The sequence below is a fragment of the Ochotona princeps genome, chromosome 4, assembly GCF_030435755.1.
Source record: "Ochotona princeps isolate mOchPri1 chromosome 4, mOchPri1.hap1, whole genome shotgun sequence".
Classification (NCBI taxonomy): domain Eukaryota; kingdom Metazoa; phylum Chordata; class Mammalia; order Lagomorpha; family Ochotonidae; genus Ochotona; species Ochotona princeps.
In genome coordinates, this window is record NC_080835.1 from 55,810,215 (window position 1) to 55,832,001 (window position 21,787).

Consider the following 21,787-nt stretch of genomic DNA (forward strand, 5'->3'; position numbering starts at 1 on the left):
GGTTCTTATGTTAGTTTTCCACGATGGTCTCCATAGCCCCAGCTCCTGGCTCACCAGTCTCCACCTCCTGTGATACTGTGCTGAGGCTGCACAGTTGTCTGTACAACCTTTCTCCCACTTTGTTTGAGCAGGTCCCAGGATTAGGGAGATACCAGCTGTCCTATATAGCAAGGTTGTTGTTGATGGTGATCTTGTCGAAACCTGCTGGACGTTAGGTCTGGGTGCCACACGGACCTATTTTTACCTGTATGATGCCACAGTTGATATTATTTTCCTGTGGGACCAGTGCAATGCAATGAGCTCAGTGAGTTTTCACCAAGCTCAACACATGCGCAGTTCACTGCTGTCCCCTGCAGTCTTAAAGCTTTTGCCACAGTGTACTGAATGTCACCTAATGTGCCACTACTAGAGTTCTTGATCTGCTGGCCGTCAGGTCTGAGGGCTACCTGGACCTATCTTGGGTAGAACCTATAGGATGCGATGTTGTTGCAGTTCACTGAGGTAGAAATGAATTCACTCCTGGCTCAGTGTGCTTGCAGTACTGTCCCATAGCCTTTGCCTTCCTATACAAAATGACGCCCAAATCGACTATAGGGGGTAAACTGGCTGTGAAATCCACCGTGTTCTCATACCGCCTGTCTGGGATCTGCTACTCTGTCTCTGCTCCTGGTCAAATGAAACAGACCAGCAGGATGGGAAGTTCTTTGTCTAGGTTCACCTCCTGAGCTCCTCGTGAATGCTCCTTCCCACCTGGATGCTGGTGTAGTTTTGGCTGCCAGTGCAGATCGGATCACCACTCACTGAATGCCGCTGGGGTATCAGTCATTGCAATACCACACCGTTGTGTCCGCTGCTTTCCTGTGTCTGTCAGACTCCAGGTACCCCTCTGCTGTCATTCTGGTTTTTTCCTATTTTCTGGAATGTGCCCTCTCTGCTTCGTACTGGTTAATGTTTCCCCATCTGTTTAAACGTGTTCTTACCCTAATCTGCCATCTTGAGTTTTTTTAAAGATTTCTATTTTTTTGAAATACAGATTTACAGAGAGAAAGATCTTCTATCCACTAGTTTACTCCCCAAGTGGCTTCAATGGCTGTAGCTGAGCTGGAACTGAGCCACTGTAAAGCCACGAGCCAAGAGCTCTTTCAGGACTTCCACATGCTGATTTGAATCCCAGCTACTCTACTTCCAATCTAGCTCCTTGTTCATATGCCTGGGAAAGCAGCAGCGGATGGCTCATGTGGTTAGCAGCAAAATACAGGTCTGACCTACACAGGGGAGGGAGTTATACAAGGGTGTGGATTCCAGAAGTGAGCATTGTAAGGACCATAGCCAAATGTGTTACCTACCCTGTTGTTACATTCCCAAGTGAGGTGATTGTTGTTTTCATTGTTTTATTTATTTATATTACCAGCTCAATATAGACAGGCTTACTTATTTTTCTGTGCTTCTAAGTAGACAGCCTCACAGCACCTCAGCTCTATGCAGGTGATGTCACATCTCACAGATTCTCTTTGTGTAGGAGCCAGTGCCCATCCCGTGGGAATGTTGGAACAGCCTCCTGTGGTACTGACAGTTCGTCACTGCCTTCCGTCTTGCTCTCTGTAGGGTACTCACAACCCAGTTACTGTATTAGTGTTCCATCTCCTCTTATTTTCTCTGAGGAAGACAGTTTTTGAAGGTCAGCTATACATTTTAAATTATAGTTATTAAAGTTTCTAGTTTATCCAGGTATTTGTGATGAAAGAATTGGAAAGTTATCTGCTGTATTGCTCAATAGTTATTTTTCACTTTTTCTTACCCAAGGATTTATGTACTTGAAACTCGAAATGCTGTTTACTATGTGTATTCACAGACATATAAGATAAAAGCTTCAGATAATCAAGACAGCATGCATGGAGGATAGAGTTGAGTGCTGTACCATATGAAGACTTTCTAATCTCTTGCCTTCTAAGCACCTGCACTTCATATGGTGCTGCATTTATTTTCCCAAGTACAGAATACAGCGTCACGGTTTCTTGCATGCATATCCTTTTAGTCTGAAGTGCCTTGCTATGACCCTCCCATCACTCTTCATTTGGTTAATCCAGTCCTGCTTTTTAAATTCTAAATTTACTTTTTCTCTATAATATTTTAATGTTATTCATTTTCAGAAGTTCTTTTTTTAAACAAGTCTAATTTTTTGAATGACACTTTTTACTAAATATATAATTCTAAGTTGACTTTTTTCCCCCTTTAAGTATTTTATGTATATTTTAAAATGTTTACTTATTTTTATTTGAAATGTGAAAAGGAGAGACAGAGGGAAGGTCTTCCATCTGCTGGTTCACTTTCCAAGTGACTGAAACAGTCAGAGCAGAGCTGATCAGAAACCAGGGCCAGGAGCTTAATCCAGATCTCCCATATAAGTTCAGGGGCATAAGGACTTGGGCCATCCTCCACTGCTTTCTCAGGCTATAAGCAGAGAGCTGGATCAGAAGTAGGGCAGTCAGGACATGAATCAGTGCCGATAGGGGATGCCAGCACTACAGGGAAGAGGATTAGCCTATTGTGCCATCACATGTGGGGAGGCATTTCTAGAAATTCTGTTTGCTTCTTTTTCTTTTAAAAAAGATATATTTTATCTATTTGAAAGGCAGAGCTACACAGAGAAAGGGGCAGAAAAAGAGAGTAATTTTCTGTCTTCTGGTTCAGTCCACAAATACTAATGGCTGGGGCTGGGCCAGGCTGAAGCTGGGAACCAAGAGCTTCTTCTGTGTTTCCCAAGTGGATGCAGAGGTCCAGGGCCATTCTCTGCTGCTTTCTCAGGCACATTAGCAGGGAGCTGGATTGGAAGTGGAGCAGATGGGACTCAAACCCGTGCCCATACGGAATGCTGACACTGCAGGTGACAACTTAACATCCACCATGCTACAGCTCCGTCCTCTATTTGCTTTTTATTCAAGTGTGTTTTGATAGTTTTTATTCCTTCATTTTTTGTTGTTATCTTTTATTTCTTTAACCATTTCAGAAATACTTTTGAAATATTTTATATCAGTTATTTTAGTTATCTAATTTTAGTTATCTTCCATTTCTGCTTCTCTAATTAATTCCATTGCTTATCATTTTGTTGATTCTTTAATATTTTTTAATGGAAAGGCAAATTTGCAGAGAGAAGGAGATACAGAGAAAGAAATCTTCGATTCGCTGGTTCACTCCACAAGTGGCTGTGGTAACTGGAGTTGAGCTTACCCAAACCCAGGAGCCAGGAGATTCTTCCAGGTCTCCCACATGGGTGCAGGGTCCCAAAGCTTTGGGCCATCCTCGACTGCTTTCCCAGGGCACAAGCAGGGAGCTGGATGGGAAGTGGAACAGTCAGGGTATGAACCAGCTCTCACATAGGATCCCGGTGCATGCAAGGAGAGGATTTAGCCACTGAACCTTCATGCCAAGCCCTTGCTGATTCTTGTGGTCACTTATTTCCTCATGTGATATGATATTGTTTTGACCTGGAATACATTTTTTGTTGTTGTTCATTTGGAGATTTAGGAAATCTTTGAGACTGTTTTGACTTTAATGTGAGAGTAGCGGGCTTTTGTCTTGTTCATTGCTGTATCCCAATACTTGTTTCAGTGTTTAGTATAAACATTTATTGAGTGAATGCTATACCTCTACTTTTCATAAACTATTGTAATTATACCCATGTATATTTTCTCCACATGTTGATAGCACATGAAATTAAAGAATTTTTAAGCTTTGGCTTTGTACCTCCAGTATTTAGTACTTCCAGTATTGCAGCTTGGTGGGAAAGACTGTGGAAATGTCTGATTATATGTGTGGGGGTGCTTAACAACACTGCTGTTGTGGTTGGATTATAGAGACCCTCTGTTTGGTGCTGTGGCTCTTTTGTCTTGGTTGACCTTTCCCATTTTCTCTGTTTTTTTTTTTTTTTAAGCAGTTTCTGGTCCCCTGCCCCCCATCTCCTTCCATGCCACATCCAAACTTGTAAGAGCTCACAGTCAGTAAATACCCTGGAAAAACGTGTTTTTCCTTTGGCCCAAAGGATTCTTGTAGAACTAGTATAATTGATTTGAGATTTGTGAATTTAAAGCAAATTTAAAACTTGGGTTTCATAATTTATTTTGTCATTACTAGTTAGGAATTAGACTTAAATTCATCACTGTTTAAGAACTGAAGTTAGGGCTCAGCACAATAGCCTAGTGGCTAAATCCCTTGCATGCGCCGGGATCCCAAATGGGTGCCAGTTTGTGTCCTGACTGCTCAACTTCCTATCCAGCTCCCTACTTGTGGCCTGGGGAAGCAATAGAGGACAGCTCAAAGCCTTGAGACCCTACACGTGCGTGAGAAACCTGAAGAAGCTCCTGGCTGCTGGCTTTGGGTGAGCTTAGTACTGGTCATAGCAGCATCCTGGGGAGTGAACCAATGGATAGATCTTTCTCTCTGTTTCTCCTCTCTGTATATCTGCCTTTCCAATAAAAAAATAACTTAAATTATTTTTCATTCTTCAAAGGATTAATATTCACAATATATAAGGAAGTAATAAAAACCTCAATGACAAAAATGTAAATGAATAATCTTACATACCTCTGATTCTCATATATTTATATGTATGCACACACATACATATATAGCCACAAATATATTAAAAGTGCTCAACATCACTGATCATCACGACAAAAATCAAAACCTCAATGAGATGCCATCTCATTTTACTGAGAATAGCTAAAATACAAAAAAAAAAAGGCAGATGCTGGTGATGATAGGCAGAAAGGGAAACTCTCAGACACTGTTGGTAGGAATGTAAATTACAGTCATTATGGAAAAACAGTAAGGAGGTTACTTTAAATAGAACTGTCATATGATAAGCTAACTCATATATAACCTAAGAAATTGAAATCAGTATCTCAAGAGAAACCTTCACCTTCATGTTTATTGCAACACTATTTACAATAATCAAGATACAGATTCAATCAAGGTGTCTATACTGAAAGATGAATGAGTAAAGAAAATATGGCATACAAATACAACAGGATATTATTCATCCATAAATGGACTGAAATCACTGCATGTACTGTAGCATAGTGGGGCAAAATTGTTGCCTTTGGGCACCAATTCATGCCCAGCTGCTCCCTGCTATTGGCTGGGAAAGTGGCAGAAATTGGCCCAAGAGTTTAGCCCCTGCCACCCCTGCCACCCCTGCCACCCCTGCGGGAGACCTGGATCATGCTCCTGGCTTTGTGACTTTTGTGGTCTCCTGGGGAGTTAACTAGTGGATGGAATATCTCTCTCTCTCTCTCTCTCTCTCTCTCTCTGTCTGTCTTCCTCTCTCTGTAGCTCTTTCAAATAAGTAAGTGAATCTTTAAGAAAGAGAGATAATGAAATAATGTCATTTGTGGCAAAATGAAAAATATTATATTAAATGAAATAAGCCAGACACTTAGAGATAAATCCTGCACGTTCTCCCTCATACGTGAAAGGTGAGTAGGTAGTTAATTTAATGTATGTAGAGTTTAGAATGGTGGTCATTAAGCACCAGGAAGGATTGTGAGAGAAGGGACAGAGAGAGATCAGATATTGGTACGAAAATACAGTTACTGGCTCACTCTTTCAAGTAAGTAAATCATTAACAGAGAAATAAGTGATACGTCCCACAGCACAGTAGGGTGACTTAAGTTTAAAATATTTATTATATATTTTATTTTAAAAACTAGATAACAGGAATTTGAAACTTTGCTAGAAATCCTAATTATTGAAAGTGAACTTATGTTGCAGTGACTACTCCTGAGTAAAGGTAGGATTTCCAATGAAATATATTTGTATAGTATGATACTAGATTTTCTTCCTTTGCTTATACCTACCATGCCATAATACATTTAAATAGCAGAAACTTAATATTATTAATGGTTACTACGGGACAATGCTATTGTGATAATTTGGGGGAAAATGGCAGGAGGGGAAAATAGGAAAGGAGGAAGGAGAGGGGGGAGAGAATACCTCTATACCTACCAAACTGTATTGTGGTAAATAGTATGTATACTTGAATGATAATAAAAAAAGAAAGTTCATCTAAAACAAACAAAAGAAATGCCTATTCTGATCATTTGATCATGTGTGCATATACTGTGTTATCACATAAATGATACAATTCTGAAAACTTAGGAGTTTAAATTCATAAACCTAATTTTATTGGATATATCTTATTTTAAAGGATTAATTTACTTATTTGAAAGGCAGAGTACAGTGGAGAGGGAGAGGCAAAGATATTTTCATCAGCTGAGTCACTCTCCAAATCACTATACCACTCAGGGTTAGGCCATGCTAAAACCAGGAGCTAGTAATTCCACCCACGTCTCCCATAGGGGCTGCAGGGGCTGAGGAACTTGTGCCATCATCTGCTGTTTCCAGGGGAGACTAGCAGCAAGCTGAATCAGAAGCAGAGTAAGTAGGACTCAAACTGGCACTAACATGGGATGAAGGTGATAAGACATGCAGGCATTCCAAGTGGTAGCTTAATCCCTGCACCACAATGTCCATCCCAATATATTGTTTTTTATTTTCAAGGTTTATTTATTTCTATTGAAAAGGCAGATCATAATAAGAAGGAGACACAGAGAGAAAGATCCTCCATTCGCTGGTCCATTCCCCAAGTGGCCACAACAGCTGAAGCCAAGCCGATCTGAAGCCAGGAGCCAAGAGCCTCCTCTGGGTCTCACACACAGGTGCAGGGGCCCAAGATGGGCCATCCTTGACTACTTTCCCAGGCCACAAACAGGGAGCTGGATGGTAAGTGGGGCAGTTGGGACCCGAACCGGCTCCAACATGAGATCCCGGCACAAACAAGGCAAAGACTTTTAACTACGAAGGTACCATGCCAAGCCCTTTCCCAATATATTCTTTTAGGATTATTCTTGTTGCTTGCACCATTGAAGAATAAGATACTACTAGACATACATTGCACCGGGCCCACAATCCAATTAATTTTTAAGAAACATTTATAGCCAACTAGAAAGAGAATAAAGTCACCACTAAGACATAGGCTCCAGAATTTGCCTTCATTTGGTCTTCATTTGTTCCTTCTAAGATAGTGTTCAAGCTTTTTGCTGTCTGATAGAGGGGTCACAAACATGTTTTCCATGTTTGTCTTACTTCCAGTTTATCTTGTAGCTCTATCTTCTTACATAGTTTGCTCAAAGACACAAAGTAAGGTATTTATGGTTTCCCAGGCACGCGATGCTCTTTCATGCTTTTGCATGTGTGTATTTTATCTTTGCCCTAATACTGTTCCACATTTGTCTAACTTCAGTCACCCTGTAAGGCACACTAAAGTCTGTGGAAACAAGGATTAATTGTATCATTTCGTAGTAACCTCAATTATGGTGTGTTGCATTTTTTAACTGATCTTATATTCACATAGATTTCCTTTGTTAATAAACAATCTTTATTTTTTGTTAGAACGTAATTGCAATCCACATGTAGAGCATTTTTTGATTACTCAACAAGTCAGATAATTGATTCTGATTACCTTCACTGTGCCAGGCACAGTGTTCAGTCTGTGGCAAATGGGTGACATCTTCATGGGAGCTTATAGTTTTAACTCTGACAAGTATTTAAACACTTCAGCTCTTCAACGTGTTGTGAAGGAAAAATACAGAAATTATAAAAAAGTGAAAGTCACATCGATTGTTCTTATTATTCCTTCACAAAATGAGATTGATAAATATGAGACCTGTCTTGAGCAGATCCAAGAGGCACAACTAAACGGTGTTTGTGTAAATGTATCGGAGGAAATGTAAACGAGGATGTTCATTGCAGTATTGTTTAATATAAAACCTAGAATGCTCGTGGATATAGTAATGGATAAATAAAAAGTGGTGTCTACTCCCATAACAGAATTACTATACAGAATGCAAGGCTTGCTGTTTAGTATTAAATGATCACTTAATCATAATTTCAACTGATAAAACAAAAACCACAAAAACAAAATGCATGTTTGTACACATATTTATATAAAATAATTTTTAAACGAATGGCAACAATATAGACTGTCTAAGTCTATTCTGTGTTGCTGTAACAGAACATCGGGTGCTGGCCACTTTGTAATGAGGAGAGGTTCACTTAGCTCACCGTCTTGGAGGCTGACAGGTAAGATCAAGTGGTCCCATCTGTTCAGCTTCTGCTGAGGGCTCTGTCACAGCATGGCAGAGAAGCAGAAACTGCTGCATGCCAAAGAGGCCACAACAGGCTGCTCTGAGAACTAACTCCCTCGCAGAGACCAGCATTAATCCCCTCAGCCCAGTCAGGCCCTGAGTCTTTGAAGGTTAGACCGCCTCCACACTGCCACTTTGTACACCAAACTTCCAAAACATGAAGCTTTAGAGAACTCTGTAGTCAGCCTTTCATTACTCTAACTAAAATACCTCAGAGAAGCCCTTGGAAGGAAAATATTTATTTTGGCTTAAAGAATGAAATCAGTTCAGGATCAGGTATTCCTGTTAATCTGGCATCTGATAGGGGCTCACGGTAGCAGAAAAAGTGCAGAGGAACAATCCCATGGAGAGCCAGAAAGCTGAGCCGGAAGCTAGGGCAAACCCAGCTTGCATTGTCAACCCTTCGGGAGAACTCCCCCAGGAGCCAAAGACCTCCCGCCAATCCTGCCTGTCAGGTACCATCAAAAAGTCCCCACCCCTAACCCACCCGTAGTTAACCTAAAACTTCAGCGTTTAAATGTCTGCCTGAGTTTGGGGGCACGTCCTCCTGTTCAGTCCCAAGCAGGGACAAACCACATCTCACCTTAGGACATCCTGAAGTAACGCTGTGTGTTGTCTCTGGAACTACATGAAGGAGAAGTGGACTGAAAGATGGCTGATTTTGGCTTTATCAGCAATAATTTATTCCCCTTACTAAAATGGCAAGCTTGATGCAAAAATGATGTAAATATAAGCAATGACCAGTTATGAGTGGTGAATACATTTGTTGCATTTTTTTGAATTTTACAATTTTTCAGATTTAAGCAAACATGCTATATAGCATCTGGTACAAAGTAGACATTAAAAGATTCAGTTTTTTCCCTTTTTTTGTTTGTTTGGCTTGTTTGTTTTGTTCTTCCCTCTAGAAGAAGTGAATCAGTAACTGGTCTAAGAATTCTCAATACCTCAGTTTCTTAAAATTCCTCTCATTACATATCTTTTCATTCAATTTTCCACAAACTTTTTGAAATATTCTTATAAGTAAGTCATAGTGGTGAGTCTTAAAGTCCAGTGAGTGGTACCCTTGTCAGAAGAAAATACATACACACACAGAGAAAGAGAGACAGAGAGAGAGAGAGAGCGAGGCTGGATGAAGAGAAGTAGAGACTGAAATGTTCTATCACAAAGGAATGGCTAAGATTTCTGGTAATCGTCTGAAGGTCAAAGAGAAGTGTGAGACAAGGTTTCCCTCAGAGGAAACCAACCCTTCTGACGTCCTGATTTGGGGTTTGTGGCCTCATGGACTGTGAGAAAATTAATTGTTTTTCAGAAACATTGATTTTTGTGCTCATTTTTTATGGCAGTCCTGGGAAACTTAATGTGGATGTCCATTCAGTGTAAAAATCTGAAAATTACGTAACTGTCCACAAATACAGGTTTGATTTCACAAAGTATAATAATTGCACACCATGTAATACTATATGATCATTCTTTAAAATGATAAACCTGTTTAAGAGTTAAAGATGTCAGAGCAGGGATTTAGGCTACTGGTTAAGCTGTCTTCCTACACTGTGGTTTGATACTCAGTTCCAGCTCCTTCTCCAGTTTCCTGTTCTTGTAGACCCTGGAAAGAGGTGGGCATGGCTCAGGTTTATTAGATTCCTGCTACACATGTAGCAGACTTGAATTACATTCCAAGTCCTGGCTGTTTGGGTATTTAGGGGTGAACCAATAAATGGAAACTTTTTCTCTGGACTGCTGTTTATCTGTTAAGTAAGTGGAAAATTACTTAATGATACATTGTTTTTTGTTGTTGTTTTGTTTTGATTTTTTTTTTTTATTGGAAAGGCGGCGGAGGAGAGACAGAGAGGAAGATCTTTCCAATTGACTGCAACGGCTGGTGCTGTGCTGATCCAAAGCCAGGAGCCAGGAACTTCCTCTAGGTCTCCCATGTGGGTGCAGGGTCCCAAGGCTTTGGGCCATTTTAGACTGACAAGCAGGGAGCTGGCTGGGAAGCAGGGACCGCAGGGATTAGAACTGGCGCCCTTATGGGATCCAGGCACATGCAAGGGGAGGACTTTAACCACTACGCTATCCTGCCGGCCTCCATTGTTTTGTTTTTAAAGAAGTTACAGACCCAGAGGTTACAGACCCACATCAGTCATCTGTGGGTATTCCTGAGGCTGAACAGAGTAAGGTGGAGGCAGTGTGGGAATTCAGAAGGGAAAACCGTTTTCCTCTTGTGTTCGCACAAGAAAAAGCTATTTGTAAAACTTATTTCATATTTTATGGCGATTTAGGAAATCTTTACGGCATTGTACGAATTTAATGAAAATAAGTAAAAAAGGTGGAAGATGCTGTTGATGAGATTTTAATAGTAGTGGTGGATTTTTTCTCTTTCTGGCGGCGCTGGGAGGAGGGGATGGGCCGCGCCGGGGTTGGGCTCCCACGAGAGTCGGTGGGGGACGCGGCATTGCTGCGGCCTGCCAGAGCCCAACAGAAAATTTCAAAAATGTTTCAAATACCAGTGGAAAATCTTGACAGCATTAGAAAGGTGCGAAAGAAGGTCAAAGGCTTTCTCATGGATATTGGACTTGATAGCTGCAAGGAGCTGCTGAAGGACCTGAAAGACTTTGATACTCAAGAAAAGTACTTGCATAACATATCCTAGGGTGATGTTTCTCTCTGGGAGCCTTCTGGAAAGAAAGTGATTGACTTATTTGAAAGGCAGTGCATCAGAGAGAGAAAGAGATCTTCCATCTGCTGGGTCACTCCAAAATGGCCGACACTGGAACACAAGTTGAGTCCTGGCCGCTTGGCTCTGATCCAGCTCCCTGCTAAAGCCACAGAGAATGACCCAAGTGCTTGGACCCCTGCACCCTCATGGAAGGCCTGGGTAGAATTCTGGGCAGCTGGCTTTCACTGCAACCATGGGAGCGCTTTCTGTTTCTGTCTCTTTTGCTCTGCCTTTCAAATAAATAAATTCATCTTAAAAAAAAAAAAGAAAAAAAGAAGAAGAAATGAAGGGGCCCTGGCGCCTGGCAGCCACAGTCCTCGCTTTGCACATGCTGGGATCCCACAGGGGTGCCGGTTTGTGTCCTGGCAGCCCCTGCTTCTGGCCTGAGAAGGCAGTGGAGGATGGTCCAAGGCCTTGGGACTACTCTGCACCTGCAGAGACCCAGAGGAAGCTCCGGGCTCCTGGTTTTGGATCAGCGCAGCTCCGGCCGTTGTGGCCGCTTGAGGAATGAATTGATGGACAGAGGATCTTCCTTTCTGTCTCTTCTCGTCTCTGTATATCTGACTTTCCAATAAAAATAAAACGAATCTTAAACAAAAAATAACGCAACTTCACAAATAGTAGTTGTGAATTTGATAGTAACAATCTGTTTTTATTCGTTAAAGTTAATTTTGTTTATAACTTAAAATGCAGCTTAAAGGATTTATACATTGATGAATTTCCACTCACATTTTAAAACAAAGTGAATAAAGTAATATTCATAAATTTACAAATTTTAGCTACTGTATTCTCCCCAAAGAAATTAGGATACTTCTTATATTAATAGTGAAAAAATTTTTCTGTTTCTTTCCATCATTCAAGTCATTGCTCAGGAGTCACTATCTTATTGACTTGAATTTCCTCCACTCCAAGTTTGTGCTTAAGGTCCTGTCATTCTCCCTTGCTGGTGGTTCACGTTAGTTTTACACATACTTTTTCAGGGTAGTAATCAGTAATCACTTTTCTTTTCAGCTGCTAACTCAGGATCTTGCCCAAAGAAGATACTTAATGGATGTTTGTCAAACTGAATTGAATTTGTGTCTAATACTATTTAAAGGAGATATACTTAAAAAAAAAAAAGGAGATATACTTACATTAGTTTTCTGTTTTTATTCTGATAGATATCTTAATTAAAAACCCATGTAAGAAATACCTCGTATGATAACATCCTTTTTTTAAAAAAAATTTATTTATTTTTATTGGAAAGTCAGATATGCAGAGAAAGGAGGAGAGACAGAGAGGATCTTCCATCCGGTGATTCACTTTCCAAGAGGCTGCAATGGCCAGAGCTGCACTGATCTGAGACTAGGAGTCTCTTCTGGGTCTCCCGTGCGTGCAGGTACAGGATCCCACTGCTTTGGGCTGTCCTCCACTGCTCTCCCAGGCCACAAGCAGGGAGCTGGATGGGAAGCACGGCCACTTAGATACCAACCGGCACCCATATGGGACTCTGGCGTGTGTGAGGCAAGGAACTTAGCCACTAGGCTACCGCACCAGGCCTATTTGTTTGTTTTTAAATATTGCTGGTCTGAAGTAGAAGGCAATTGCCAGGTGGTACCTAAAGCTCAGCATAGCAAGACTATGACATTTCCTTTATAATATTCAGTGGACCTTTCTCATATCAGAAATGGTATATATGTGTCTTATTTGTTCATATTTTATTCCTACTTAATTACTGAGATAATTTAAGTGTAATCGCTTTCCTCATTTTGCAGATCAGGAAATTAAGTAACATAAATTAGTTTGCAAAAGTTCACACAGCTAGAAAGTAAGAGTAGACATGAACAAAATGGTATCTAGTATAATTGGGATGATAAATTAGGCGACCTCCCAAATGCTTAGCCTTCCAACTCTGAAGTCTCTGATGTTCTGAGAATGTTTTACATTATTTAGACATAATCGGTAGCTTATTTCCTCAGATGAACTTACTATGGGGGAGAGTGCTGCATGGCTTTCACCTAGCTGGCTTGCTGACTCTGCAGGAAGTCCCTTACAATGGCACTGAAGCAGGACAGATCACTCTTCTGGCTTCCCCAGGCTTTAATGCCTCTGCTTTCTCCTTAGCTTTGGGTGATGGTTATACAACTATGAAGACAATGGAGTTACAAACTTTCTCTGATCTCTTCAGGGCTCTGCATACTGCCAAATGTTGAAGAACTCCTCAGACTCTTGGGCACACTGATTCCACCTGCTGTCCGGCTAAGGCAAATGTCTTCTGCTTTCAGAGTTTGCAAGTTTATCCTGTTGTGCATTGCTCTTTTCTCCTGATTATTCTTTCCAATACCTTAGCATTTGAGTGTTTCCTGTCCTTTGCTCAAAGATGACATTAAGAAATTTTAAAATCACTGGAGTGCTTTCCACCTTGCCTATAATTTGTATTATATAAGGAGACTATGTGGAGGGTGGTGATGATGGTGGTAGAAAAGTAGCATGATATTCGATGTTTTCAATCTCTTAAATCTATATTTAAACAGGGTTGCCCTCTAGAAGAAAAAGAAACTTTTAAATGTTATGAAATAATACCCTGTGAGGATTAAATGGGTCTCTAGCTTTTATTCCAGAAAAGAAAATGTTTTGAGTTTTGTGAGCCGTTAATCCCAAATCGAGTTAAACTCTTAGCAGTAGTAAGTAGGCCCTAATTTATCACTTGTCCTCTAGGCACTTTAATTTTAAGTTATAAAAACAGTATAACCACATTATAGGAAATTTGGAGGAAAGAAGAAAACTCATTTCTCTATTTTAGAAACCCATCTGGTTGGTGAAGGGACTGTTGGCCACCCATAGTTTTTGCTCAGTGAGTTGCACTTGTTGTCCGTTTATCAACTCTCAGCTCCGGGGCCGTCTGGGCCTGGCTTGTTTTCATGTTGTGCTGGTCTCTACTGGCTCTGGACTTTGGGTGTGATCTGGCACTGTGGCATAGTTGGCCACAGAGCTGCTCAAATTTCAGACAGTACAACAGATAATGACCTTCTTGACAAAAAGAAAGACCTTGTGCAAAAACCCAGGGCTGGTACTTCCACAGTGAGGCCCAGAGCCAGCTGGAATTCCATGGTACTGGCCACAGGCCGGTGGTTGCCCTCTACTCTGCTCTCAGGAAGAGGCTGACAGGAAATGTTATCATCCTGGTTCATTCTGAAAAACGCATACACTTGTGATGGAGCGCTCTCTGGTGCTGAAACAATGACAATACACCAACGGCAGAGCGAGCAGGCCTTCACTGGGCTGTCTTGGAAGGCTGAGCTTGGGAAGTCACCACAGGTTCAGAGCACGGAAGCAGTGTGCATAGGGCTTCTGGAAGGTAAGCACAGTAACGAGAAAATAATAAAACTTGAACTTTCAAAGTCCAGATGATGTCAAATATCAATGAGCACTAAAATTTCTCAGGGAACTATGTATGACCTTAATTAACACATGAAATTAAATCAGAAATTGATCATAGCAATTGATATAGGCAAATTCTTAGATGCAGAATTAAAAATAAATCTTTCTGTTTTTTATTATACTTTTGACAATCTTTACATAGTTAATTAGGGTAAAAAAGGTTCAAGGGCTACAGGAAAGTGGTTAAGACTGTTATTTCCATATTGTTTCCTTCATGTATCTGAGGTAAAGGAGGATTTTAAGGGAGAAGCCCAACCCAGTCTCCCATCCTCCCCAGGTCCCTGATGTGGGGCATGCTCCGAGGTTCTTGCTCAGGTGGTTTTGATGCGTCAACAGTCATGAATTGCTGCCAATATTTCCACTCCAAACACGATGAGGTCATTGAAGAATCCACTGATTGACATAGTCCATCTGAGAGTCTCCATTTGCCCCGTATTTCGCTGCCAACATAGAGTTGAGGTGGTTGACTTGTTCTGTCCTGTCTTTTCATGGTTAGGGTTCTAAGTCCGGCAATTCGATTGGGGGGATCCCCAAAGAAACTTTGTCTGAGGTGTTCTCAGACCAGATTCTTGTACGTACTAGCAAGTACAGGGCCTGGCACAGTCCATCGCCCTGATCAGCTGGTGGTTGCAATTGCTGGGTCGGTTCTGTTTTCAGCCTCGAATTCCACTGGAACCAATGGGTGTTGCAGACCAGCCTGGCTCCGCCCGGCACATACTCGGCCCTCACATTAACCAGTGGGAGCTGCAGCCTAGTCAGAGCGACCCACAATAACCCCCACCAGACCTGCCCCCTTCCCTGGTTTGCCAGTATGTGCAGCGGACTAGTCCAGTCTGTCCCGTATCCCATTCGGCTCTCGTACATGTCAATGGGTATTAAAGCTTAGTTCCATCTAACCAGCTGAACTATCCAGCCCTCACTGATGTTGTTGGGTGTCTCTGTCTAGCCACCCCAGCCCCTGTCCTAGTTTTTGTGCCCTTCCGTGGGAGAGGTAACCCAAAAGGGAGGAGCCCACTTTTTCCCTCCCAGGGCACTCCCACTGCCAGATTATGCATTCTCCAGGTGGTTCTGTGGTTTAACTTGACAGAATTAGCCCCCAGTGCCAGCTTCTACCAGCTGATGCTGCAGCAAAGCCCAAACAACCCTCACCCACTCTAATTGTAGTTTGCACCAGTAGGAACAATCAGCCCAGCCTGGCTTTTCCCTGATCTAGTCCACATGAGGCCCACAGGTGTTGTAGCCCTGCCTACATTTATTTAATGGAGACAAAAGTACTTCACAGAGTCATTATGAGAGCAACTAAGCACACGTAAAATGTGAAAGTCAAGTACCTTGTACTTAATAGCCTTAGGTCTTTCTTTATAGGGTCTTAGCTCAAATCTTATTACATCTGTGAAACTACCTGTAACTATTTTATTCTACTTTATTTTTTCCCCTAAATGGTTTGTAAATTTTCATTTTATTAGGATAGTACATTTAAAATTAGACAAAAATCCAAATAGTGTTATAAGAGCCCTAGCTAAGTTAGACTAGAACCCCAGGTACAAGGAACCCAGTTCCCAGCACCTGACCCTTCTAGGTGCATTAGTGTTGAGCTGAAACAGAAGCGTGCAGTAGCTGATAGACATTCTATCCCACTAGTCCTAATACTGCCACCCTAGGGGCTGGCTATATATCCGACATATGAACCCTAGAGGATAAACCACATTCACACTGTGGCAACATGCAAAATAAAAAACCTCAGTTTGTTGCTTTTGCTTTTTAACTCCAAAGTTAATTCCATAGATTTTTAATACTGTATGCATGGACTCAGTAGTATAGGCATAGGCTACTCCAGTTCTTTGTGTGTGTGTGTGTGTGTGTACACGCGCATTTTCTGAGGTTCTTTCTGAGATCCTTTTTTTCTACTTGCTGCCAGAATTTATAATTGTCTTTCATGAATATGCTGTGGAAAAATCTTAGTTTGATTTATCTTTATCTTACTTGTATGCTTGTAAGACTTTTTGTTGTTGAGTACAGAATCACTTCCTATAGCAGCTTGAAAATATCTTCCCACCATCTTTCTGAGAACTCACTTGTTTAACTGTTGTTTGCGGCAAGGTGAATGTATCTTCATTTAAAATGTCATTGATTGGCCCCAACATGATAGCCTAGTGGCTAAATCCTCGCTTTGCATACCTGGAATCCCATATGGATGCCAATTTGTGTCCAGGCTGCTTCACTTCCCTTCCAGCTTCCTGCTTGTGGCTTGGAAAAGCAATAGAGGATGCCCCAAAGTCCTGGGACCCTGCTCTGGCATGGGAGACAGGGAGGAAGCTCCTGGCTCCTGGCTTCGGATTGTAGACAGATCTATCTTTCTGTTTCTCCTTCTGTCTGTATATCTGCCTTTCCAATAAAAATAAATAAATCTTAAAAAATAAAATGTCATTGATTATTTAAGTACCTTTTTTGTGTTTCTCTTCTGCAGGGAATACAGTGAGTAACTTGATTATGATCATACCTCCAATTTTTGGTGCAATTCAGAGTGCTAGAGATGGACTGGAAAAGCGGTACATTGCTTCGTATCTAGCACTAACAGGTATGTAACACTTTATCTGAAGAAAACAATGTGCACTCAACATGTGGACTCTTTCACTTATTTATTAATTTTGATTCTCAGTATTGCTTATTACGCATCTTTGTGTACAATGTTTGTGAAGTCTGTTAGTGTGTAATAATATTCAAGGCTTTCCCATTGACTCACTGTTCACTTACTGATGTGCAGAACAGGTTACTTTCCTGTAGACTCTAAACACAAATACTTAGCATTCTGTTATTCTTGCCCATAGTACTCAGTATAGTAACATGCTATAGTCTGGAAGCAATAGATCATATAAAATAGCCCAGGTATATGTCAGGCTGTGCCATATAGGTTAGTATAAATTCACTCTGTGATCTTTGCACAACAATGAAATTCCTTAAAAACATGTTTTTCAGAGTATATCTCTATCACTAAGCAATATGTAACTTTATTATGAATTTTTAATTATTTTAAAATAAGAAATAAATCCCAGGGCTGACATTATGGTAACAGACAAAGCCGCTGCCTGTAACACTGACATCCCGTATGGATGCTGATCTGAGTTCTGACTGCTGCGCTTCTCATTCAGCTCCCTTCTAATGAACCTGGAAATGCAGTGGAGGCAAGCTCAGGTGCTTGAGCCCCTGCATCCATGTAGGAGACCCAGAAGGAGCACCTAGCTCCTGACTTTAGTCAGGCCCAGATCTGGTTGTTATGGTCATTTAGGGAGTGAATCCTACATGGAAGATCTCTATCTCTGCTTCGCTCTCTGTAACTCTTTAAAAACATAATAGAGAGAGACAGAGAGACAGAGAGACAGAGAAAGAGAGAGAGAGATAATAGATATTTTATTTTTTAATGATGTTTACATAGTTGAGAATGATGCATGCCCATCTGAACCACTGATTAAGGTGGGAAGGGTCACGGAATAGATGAAAGTGAGTGAGATAATTATTTCCAATTTTCTTTTTCTTCTTCCCTTCCTGCAGAAGGGAGAATAGGGGAAAAGTCACACCCAGCATCCCGACTGCATCAATACCTGGTGACAGGGGGATGGGGAGCGGCTACCCAGTGTCATCCCAGGATCCCTGATGTGAAGCATGCTCTGAGGGGACTGCTCAAGTGGTTTCAGTAGTTCTGAAATGCTGTTGGTTTCATTGCTCCAAGGATGAGGAAATCCTTCCAAGGCCCATTGGCTGACATGGTCCACTTAGAGTTTTCTTTTGCCCAAATGCTTGCTGTCAGTGCTTGGCTGGGGTAGTTGTCCAATTTGTTCTGCCTTCTATCCTCTGCTGTGGTACTAGATATCCTCTGCGGGCCCCAGTGGACTGCCATATCCTCCATGTGCATCTGGGCATGCCATCCACTGCATTGCCTTCAGTAACTGAGGAGGCCCAGTTCTGACACATGTGCTCCACGATAAAATCACAGATCGTATGATTTTTCCCATGATTAGAGTTCTGAGTTCAGTGGTTCAGTTTGGAATGTCCCCAAAGAAACCTCATCTGAAGTGACCCCAGACCTGACTCCAGTGTGTGCCAGCCAGCCCAGGGTCTGGTTTAGTCCATCACACACATCAGCCTACACTCACACTGGTGGTTGCAGTTGCTGGGTCAGTTCTATGTCCAGCCCCATCTTTTACACAAATCAATGAATGCTGTGGCCCAGCCCAACCCTGCCCACCACACTTTCCCTCATGCACACCAATGGGAACTGCAACCCAATTGGAGCAACCCCAAATCACTCCCACCATGGTCCACCCCCAGCCCTGGTTCCTGTGGATAACAGTGTGTGTGTAGCAGACTGGTCCATTCTATCCTGCATCCCATTCAGCTATGGTGCACACCAATGGGTGCTACAGGCTAGCCCAACCCAAGTGACTCCACCATCAAACTCAACTTATACTGGCAATTGCTACCACCTGTCCAACCAGGTCCATCCTCCAGCCACCTCTCACTAGTGGGAGCCGCAGCCCATCAGGAATGTTCCCACAGTTCTCCTCTAGTCCTACACCCAGCCCCAAATCTTGCACTTTCCAGGTGATTCTACAGTCTAGCCTGACAGGACTTGCCCCCATTCCTAGCTCTTCCCAGCGAATGCATTGACAAAGCCCAACCAGCTTGCACTTACTCTGGCTCATGCATGCACCAGTGGAAATGGTTGTTTAGCCCAGCCTGGCTCTCCCCCTAACCCACCTCACATGCAGGCCAATGGGTGTTGTACTCTGCCCAGCCTGCTCTACCCCTGGTCCCAGTTCTCACGCTCATCAACCAGAGCAGTGGCCCAGTAGGGGAGCCCACGCTACCCCCCTAGTGGACTTGCCTCCCCACACTGAGCATTATGTATGATGTAGCCCAATATGGCATGACCTACCTCACCTTGGCATTTTGCAGGTGGATGCTACAACCCGGCCTGTTCTGGTCTGCCCCCAGTTCATCTCATGGTGCTTGGTGCTACAGCCTAGCACAGCCTGCATTGTCCCTAATCCTGACCCTAATGTGAACTAGCTGGTGTTGTGGCCCAACCTGGCCTGTTCTGCACCCCGTCCTGGGTCTCACATCTGCCAATGGGTGGTATGAACTGGCTCAGCCTGGCCTACCCCCAGACCTGACCCACATGTATATGTAATTTGGCCTGGTCTGGGCTTCTCCTAGCTTTGGTTCTTGCACTCATCTGCAGGGATTGTGTCCTGACAGAAGTTCCCTGAGCTCCTCTATCAGGTCACCTCTCAGTGGCAGATTTCACATATAATGGTGGGTGCTTGGCCCACCTCCAGACGTGGCAGATGCAGTGGCCTTGCCTGACTATCCCACTCCCATTTTGGCACTACAGCCCAGCCATGCCTGGTTCACCCCCACACTCAGCAAGTGCCGAGACCTAGGCCAGCCTGTCCTACACCTTCTCTGGCCCTTGCGAGCACCAGCAGGTACTGGAGTCCAGCCCAATTCATAGCCCCCATTCCGGCTCTCATGCTCACTAGTGGGAACTTCAACCCAGCTGAACATCCCCTTAGCTCTCCAACTAGGCCTGCTCCCAGCCACAGATATTATGTGTGCTGGTAGTTGCTCTGACCCAGCCTGGCATAGCCCATCCCCTGTCTTGGCCTTTGCCATCAGATTCTGCAGTCTGACGTGGCCCAGCCCAGCTCCAGTCCCAACTCTTGTTGACGGGTACTGCAGCCCAGCCCTGCCCAGTTTTCCCCATCCTTGGCTTTCATGCAAACCAGAGGTGTGATAGCTTAGCCTAGCATGGCCCACATTCCATCCAGTCTTCTCACATGTCCGTGTGCTAAGGTTTGCCCTGCCCCTTCCCGGTCCACTGCCATCCCTCCGCCCCACTCTGGTCTGGCCTGGTCTGACTTGACCAACACGCAGCCCTAACTCACCTGCTCACCAGCGTGAGTTATAGCCCACCATGGGAGTTCCCTCACCAGGCACACTCCCAGACCCAGATCTCATGTGTGCCAGTGAGTGCTAGGTCCTTACACAGCACTGTCTATCCCCACTTTCTCAGCCTTTATGTGTGCTGGTGGGTATTGCGGCCCAGTCCACCCCACACTCTATTCCCGTGTGTGCCACGGGTGCTGCAGCCTAGACCAGCCCAGCCTGTTCCCAACTCCAGCACCCGTGAGTGTCTGGGGGTTCCATGGTCATGCTCAGATCAGTCCATCACCCTCTTAGCTCTTGAGCAAACCATCTGTTACGGCAGTCCCACAGGGGTGAGCCCACAAATCACCCCACAGAATTTGCTCCCAGATATGGTTCTCTTGCATGCTGGTTAATGTTATGGCCCAGGCTAACATTACCTGTACTATGATCTAGACCTTCCAAGTAGATCCCTGACCCTCGATTTAGCGTGGGTGATGGTGGTGGTGGGATGATGGTGGATGGTGGGATGTCGGTCAGTAGTGGTCATGCTAGCTAGCTAGCCTAGCTCAGGTCTCCCAAGTGGGTGGGTGCATCTGTCTGACCCAGAAAGGTTCTCTAGCTTCCCTCGTCCAAACCCCTTAGCTTTAGCCTCCCACCATCACTTACCTGCAAGTACAGTGGCCATATCAATGGAAGTCCCCCCAGAAGGTCATTCCTCACCTGTAAAGTATTCCTTTTATGGTCCTCCCTCTCACGCATACTATACCTCCTTCCCTGAACAACCCACAGCCCCATGAGCACATGGGTTCCCCAGCCTGGTCTTCTGATGAGCTAATGTGCTGACTTAAAGTCTTGCTTGCCCACCTAGGACTCCAGATCCAATTCTCAAGCACATGAAACAGCTTGGGACGCTACCCCTCCTCTATCTGGGACTCAAACACACTAACAAATACCCAAGCCCCGTCCTCCAGCATACTATGTCAGCATGCCAGCCCGGGGCCCTAACACTCCACTACCCCTGCCTTGGACCCAGATACACATGGGAGTTCCCAGGCCCGCTCAGCTCTGCCAGCCCCAGCTCAAGCTCCAGACCTCTGGAGAATGGGTAGGCACCTGGCAAGAGTGAGGCGCCTCTCAATAAGATAAATTTTAAAAATAAATGAGGTGTGGGTCTCAGGACAGGGCGTCTCATGCCTGGATCCCAGACGCCAGCCACTGCATGCACGTGGTGAGCTGTCCCCGGGCCTGCCTGGACTCCAGGGGCTGCTCCCTTTGGGAACCAGGCTGGTCTGCAACACCCATTGGTTCCAGTGGAATTCGAGGCTGAAAACAGAACCAACCCAGCAATTGCAACCACCAGCTGATCAGGGTGATGGACTGTGCCAGGCCCTGTACTTGCTAGTACGTACAAGAATCTGGTCTGAGAACACCTCAGACAAAGTTTCTTTGGAGATCTCCCCAATCGAAATGCTGGACTCAGAACCCTAACCATGAAAAGACAGGACAGAACAAGTCAACC

At 43.5% G+C, this 21,787-nt stretch overlaps 1 protein-coding gene across 1 annotated transcript in view; it reads left to right on the top strand.

The window, feature by feature from the left end:
• Positions 1-21,787, top strand: part of ACER3 (alkaline ceramidase 3) — a 140,086-nt gene that overhangs the window by 25,013 nt on the left and 93,286 nt on the right. The window contains exon 2 of the mRNA XM_004589864.3: positions 16,808-16,918. Within this exon, the coding sequence (XP_004589921.1) occupies positions 16,808-16,918 (111 nt within the window). The remainder of the gene's footprint in view (positions 1-16,807; positions 16,919-21,787) is intronic.